A 6,403-nucleotide genomic window follows, 5' to 3' on the forward strand; every position below is an offset into this window, starting at 1 on the left:
AGTCACCTCCATGACCAGACATCACAACTATGGCAGCACCAGTCACCTCCATGACCAGACATCACAACTATGGCAGCACCAGTCACCTCCATGACCAGACATCACAACTATGGCAGCACCAGTCACCTCCATAGACCAGACATCACAACTATGGCAGCACCAGTCACCTCCATGGCCAGACATCACAACTATGGCAGCACCAGTCACCTCCATGGCTAGACCAGACATCACAACTATGGCAGCACCAGTCACCTCCATGACCAGACATCACAACTATGGCAGCACCAGACACCTCCATGACCAGACCAGACATCACAACTATGGCAGCACCAGTCACCTCCATGGCCAGACATCACAACTATGGCAGCACCAGTCACCTCCATGGCCACCAGACATCACAACTATGGCAGCACCAGTCACCTCCATGGCCAGACCAGATCACAACTATGGCAGCACCAGTCACCTCCATGGCCAGACATCACAACTATGGCAGCACCAGTCACCTCCATGGCCAGACCTCACAACTATGGCAGCACCAGTCACCTCCATGGCCAGACATCACAACTATGGCAGCACCAGTCACCTCCATGGCCAGACCTCACAACTATGGCAGCACCAGTCACCTCCATGGCCAGGCCAGACATCACAACTATGGTAGCACCAGTCACCTCCATGGCCAGACATCACAACTATGGCAGCACCAGTCACCTCCATGGCCAGACATCACAACTATGGCAGCACCAGTCACCTCCATGGACCAGACATCACAACTATGGCAGCACCAGTCACCTCCATGGCCAGACATCACAACTATGGCAGCACCAGTAACTCCCAGGTGAAGACCAAACAGAAGAAAATGTTTTAGTTAAATAAATTATATATAGAACAGGGACGGGCCCTTTTAGTTGCAAAATGTTTTGCTCCCGTGTGTAACTAATTGACTCACTCATAGCTACTACTCCTCCATGCTAACAGTTGGCTGAAGTAAACCCTGATATGAGTGTCAATGAAAGTACCCACTGAAACATCTAAAACAAAGTTTACTTACAAATACCCAAAAGCCACAGTAAGAATGTACACAGTGATAAATGCTATTTGTATGACTTTACAAACTGATCAGATATACTTTCTTTCATAAAGAACAGCCATTCTAACATGCAAACACAGGATGAAGAACTGATGATGTGACCACGTTTAGGATTTCAAATGTGTCAGTTTACTATTCTAACATTTAAGCCTTGGAACATTCGATTAAACAGTTAAGACTATAAAAGTTACATGTTCTTGTTAGGTCTACAGCATAATGTATGTTAAGTCTGATTTCCTCCACAGAACCAATACATCTTCATTTGTTTGTTTCAGCTGCAATATATTTTATAGTGTTATTCTCAGAGAACTACATTAATCCTACAGACACTATGAAAATTCAACCTTGTTGGTTAACCAAATATGTATATATAAAATTCTGAAATGTAAAAAATATAAATCTAGAGTTTTCCTAAAACAAATGAATAGGTTCAGAAGTAGGAGTCCCATCAGACTTCGGACGGTAAACTAGCTTAAACAACAGTATATGCATTCAGTAAAACATGTTTTATACTTAAACAATACATGTGTACAGTAGTTATGCTAACAGTTCAAAGAATGATAAGGCACTAACCGAAAAGGGACTTCTCTCTGAATTGAGTTTATATCTACACACTGAAAACACAACAGTAACATGTAGAACAGTCCATTTTAACCAAGAAAGGTTACGTCTTTCAAGTTTCAGAGATTGAGTGATAGTCTTCACAAAGTCCATCTCATCAACTTGGAGAGAGAGAGAAGCCCCATAGTTAAATCCATGTATTGAGTGACAGTCAGCAAGTTGTGTTCATCCTTTCAGACCGTTGTGTAACCCTGTGTGGTCGCGGTCAGACCGTTATGGTGCAGAAACAGCATCTGGTCAAGGCCCTCTGGAGGAATATTGGTTCTCTTCCTCTGAGTCACCCCCCCTCCATCCTGCAGGAACATCTGGACGGCACTGCCTGCGACAGCCGGGGCAGCTAGGTAGGCACGTGCCACTTTGGCCAGCAGGGGGAGCTGTCCTGATCTAGCCTTCCACCACTGTAAAGGCTCCACGCCCAGGGTGGCCCCCTTCTCTGCTCTGAAGACGGACAGCTCAATGTCCACTGTCTCTTCCACTGAGGGCTGCTTGTTCTGGGACTGGGAGCCGAATAGGTCCCCTAGAAGGAACTCCATGCCAGTCTGCTGGGAGGTGGGCTCCAGTTTCGGCTCCATGTTATCACTCTCACTGTCGTCGTTCACAGAGCTACCGGTGTCTTCCTCGTCTGAATCACTCTCTGTTCGCTCTTTGAAACTGACCGGGGTGATCTCCTTCAGCCTTTTGCTTCTTCTCAGGACGTCTCCCTCCATCTCTCCTGATGAGGTGGTCGAGGAGGATCCCCTCTTCTTCCTCTTCCTGCCCCCTGGAGACGCTGCCTCGGCCCTCCTCCGGTCCTCCTCTACGATCCGGACCACTTCTTTCTTCAGCCAGGCGAAGGTGGTCGCCTGCTCTCTGACGTCCATGAAGCCCAGGCCGTGGAACTGGGGGTCGAGGGCACACGCCACACACAATACCTGGTTGATCTGGGGGTCGTTGTATCGGCAGGAAAGGCCCCACCTTATCTTCTTTTTGAGTTCCTTCAAGATGGTGGAGTCGTTGCGATGGCGGGGGTGGGGGGCGAAATGTCGGTCGAGCAGGCCGGTGAGGATGGGCTTGACCAGCGAGAGCCTGGGGAACGGTTCCTTGGCCAGGGTACGACACGCCACGTCTAGGGGTTTCAGCAAGGAGGAGAGATCCTCCAACACCTTCCAGTCAGATCGCTTGGGAGGCACGGGGACCGATGAGTTGGAGCTGTCGGTGGTGTCAGAGTTAGCACGGCCAGCGGAAGTGGAGTTTGTGTCATGTTTGTCAGCGGTTTTCAAAGCGGCAGTCGCCCCCGAGTCCAAGTCAGTGGGACTTCCTGTGTCTTGTCCAGTTTGGATCTCACTGTCTATTTGTTTTAGTGTCTCAGAGATAATGTTTTGATAGCGGAGGAGCGTCTTAACCACACTGTAAAGCCCATTCCAGCCTGGTTTCCCATAGGCCCAAGCCTTCAGCTCAGCCGTCTCCTGCATCTGTAGGACTACGATCAGTTTCCTGGCTGGGTGAAGAGTTACCATGTCTTTGTCATGGAGGGAGAAGAGACTGTAGAGAAGGTGTTGGAATACACAGAGGGTCTTTGAGATGATGGAATGACTCATGACTTCCTCTATGCAGCTCTGAACAGCTGTGAAGAAACAGGGTATGGGTGGAGAGTGGGACTCCTCGCTGGTGGAGTTGGCTCGTTCGATTGCTCGTTCCAAACCTGAGAGATCATCAGAGGATATGGAGTCCTCCATCTCCAGGAATGTGGTGGAGTTCGGGTGGTGGTGACGGGCACCTCCACTCACCCCTTCTCCACTTCTCTCCCTCTTCTTCGCACCTACCTTCGTCTTTTCCATCTCTTTGCCCCCAAGCAGGATGAAACTGGGCTGAGAGATGTCCCACTCCTGAGCCACGGACCTCACTGTAGCCTCGACCATGCTCAGATCCACATCCCCAGTTCCCGTCTCACCCAGACGCTGCGTGGCCAAAGCCAGGTTATGGGAAGTGAAGTCAGCGTTGATGAAATGGGCCCACAGGGTGGCGTATCTCTCCTGGTCTCCCTGCCAGTCATGACACCACACGTCAGCACTCACAGCTACGTGGTGAGATACTTGGTTCTGGGTCTGTGAGCGGAAACGGGCAGCTTTTCTTGTTGAGGAACTGGGTTTGAATTGAACTGGAATATTAGGCTTGGAAGTATCTTCCTCATTAAACCCAGTGCTGTTGGTCAGCAGCTTGGCCCAGGTCTTTCTTCCCTCGGTGTGGACGTCCCTCAGCACCTCCTCCAGTAGAGAAGCTGAAGGAATCTCCTTGCAGGACGGCAGCAGGGTCTGGATCAGCTGCTTGAAGCCCTCCCCCTCCACTGTATCCGGGGGCAACAAGTCTTTGATGAGGAAGTTAGTGATGGCTGTGGTGGTTTGATTGGTCAGGAAGTTAGAGAGCGTTCTCTGTCCCGGTGTAGCGGTGGAACCCGCGGTCACAGTATCGGTCACTGCTGAACTGCCGTTCCCACTCCAAGTCCAGTCCTCATTACTGTAGTTGCTGTTGGTGGTTCTGTGGGTTGAGGGGCTGCTAGAACGAGGTGCTCTGCCGCCCGTAGTGGGGTAAGGCCTGAAGCGCGAGGACGAAACCCAGGGCTTGTTGCCGTCCTTGATGACGTCCCGACGTTTCATATGGTGCATCTGGACCAGGTGGTTCTCCAGCTGGGTGACAGTAGCACTGTAGTCCACCTGTTGACCACACAGCTTGCACATGACTTTGTCCTTGTCCAGCGGCTGGCCGTTGGGGTCCGGCTCAAACCCAAAGAACTCCCATACGGGGCTGTTGGGCTGAGAGGGGCTCAACAGTATCTCAGCACCCTTTACAAAGTCGTACTTCACGGTTGTTGCCAGTCCCGTCTGATTGGTGTTTTGAGGTGGGTTGAGGACAGGGGAGGGGTCAGTGGTATCAGTCTGTAACCCGCTACTGACATCACTGATGACTGGCAGGGGGCTCCCTGATTGGCTGTTGTCTGACCAGCTGTAAGAGCCATTGGCGTCTGGGAGACTGCTAGTTCCGCCCACTGGCACGACCTGGATGTCACGGAAGATCCGCAGTAGGATTTCCTTGTCCCCGAATTCACACTTGATGTTCTCACCTGTGAGAGTGACCATAAGAGAGAGAATATTGTGTTTAATAACAGTGTTTGTGTGAGTCAAAATATAGGTAATGCTTTATTTTGCATCTCCCTGATCAGCTCCCTTTTACTACAAGATAACAGCGTAATTCCATAATTATTACCATAAACGCACTTTTCCATCACATGGGATGAATACTAGGAAGCTCCAATTGTTAACAAGTAATAAATAATATTATACCAGTTAATAACGCCTAACAACGTTAATTCCGTTGCGCTAGAACTCCCAATCACCAAACGTACCGATCCCTAGACCCAGCATGGCAGCGTACTCCTGGCCAATCCAGACCTTGAGTTCTGTCCCCTCAGGGATGGGCTGGGAGACCCTGTAGAAGATCTGACCGCGGTACTGGAACACCGTCAGGTTGTGTTCTTCCTCGCAGGCAGCACACGCTACATACCTGAACAGGGATGAGAGGCATGACAAGGCAGTGATATTAACATTGCATAGCCAATGGAGTTTCCCCAGACACAGATTAAGTCTAATCCTGGACTAAAAATTATTCTCAATGGAGAATCTCCATTGATCTTGCTTTTCAGTCCAGGACTAGACTTAATCTGTGTCCTGGAAACAAGCCCTAAATGTATATCTTGACTAAAGATGATGTTCACATAGATATGAGAAATATGAAGTAGGGATGTCTGTTTAGACATTAGAAACATAAATGATTTATATTCACTGGGTTAACTAATAAGATCACTACAGGAATACGTGTTTAAATTGAAAAAGGTTCAACAGATCGCTGACAACCTGAGAGACTAAATGCAGACATCATTGTTTCCAACTTAACTTCTCACCTCATCCAGTTTGATTTGTTTTCATCCGAGGCATCTACGAAGTAGTAGGAATCATTTTCTTTGATCTGGGAACAAGAGAAGAGAATCAACTATTAGCTGATTTGTAGACCAAACTGACCACGTGTGCATGTAGTTTACAGTGTATAGGTCAGCCTTTATCAAGACTATACTGAACTAAATGTAAATGCAACATGTGTTGGTCCAATGTTTCATGAACTGAAATAAAAGATCTCAGAAATGTTCCATACTCACAAAAAGCTTATTTCTAAAAAAAAATGTGTGCAGAAATGTGTTTACATCCCTGTTAGCAAGCATTTCTCCTTTTCCAATATAATCCATCCAGCTGACAGGTCTGGCATATCAAGAAGCTAATTAAACAACATGATCATTACACAGGTGCAGCTTGTGCTGTGGACAATAAAATGCCACTAAAATTTGCAGTTGTCACAATACAATGACACAGATGTCTCAAGGTGACGGAGCGTGCAATTGGCATGCTGACTGCTGGAATGTCCAGCAGAGCTGTTGGCAGATAATTTAATGTTCATTTCTCTACCATAAGCCGCCGCCAACGTCATTTGGTTGCTGGATCGAATCCCCAAGCTGACAAGGTAAAAATCTTTTGTTCTGCCCCTGAACAAGGCAGTTAACCCACTGTTCCCCGGTAGGCCGTCATTGTAAATAAGAATTTGTTCGTATCTGACTTGCCTAGTTAAATAATTGTAAAAAAAAATAAAAAATACAATTCTGTTACACAGCTT

The 6,403-nt window shown here is 48.0% G+C and overlaps 1 protein-coding gene and 1 long non-coding RNA gene across 2 annotated transcripts; both read right to left on the reverse strand.

Moving 5' to 3' along the window:
• Positions 1 to 386: 386 nt before the first annotated feature.
• LOC127922322 (uncharacterized) lies at positions 387 to 928 on the reverse strand. Its single transcript, XR_008110985.1, has 3 exons — positions 790 to 928; positions 669 to 748; positions 387 to 420 (listed from the first exon to the last, which is right to left on the reverse strand). It is a non-coding gene; the product is annotated as an uncharacterized LOC127922322 (long non-coding RNA).
• Positions 929 to 1,023: 95 nt separating this feature from the next.
• LOC118373866 (uncharacterized) lies at positions 1,024 to 6,184 on the reverse strand. The gene is made up of 3 exons (XM_035760135.2): positions 5,643 to 6,184; positions 5,088 to 5,245; positions 1,024 to 4,805 (listed from the first exon to the last, which is right to left on the reverse strand). Exons 1-3 carry the CDS (start codon positions 5,645 to 5,647, stop codon positions 1,882 to 1,884), a joined length of 3,087 nt encoding a protein of 1,028 aa, XP_035616028.2. The 5' UTR covers positions 5,648 to 6,184; the 3' UTR covers positions 1,024 to 1,881.
• Between the last annotated feature and the right edge of the window lie 219 nt (positions 6,185 to 6,403).

The sequence above is a fragment of the Oncorhynchus keta genome, unplaced genomic scaffold, assembly GCF_023373465.1.
Source record: "Oncorhynchus keta strain PuntledgeMale-10-30-2019 unplaced genomic scaffold, Oket_V2 Un_contig_25274_pilon_pilon, whole genome shotgun sequence".
In the NCBI taxonomy this organism is placed as follows: Eukaryota; Metazoa; Chordata; class Actinopteri; order Salmoniformes; family Salmonidae; genus Oncorhynchus; species Oncorhynchus keta.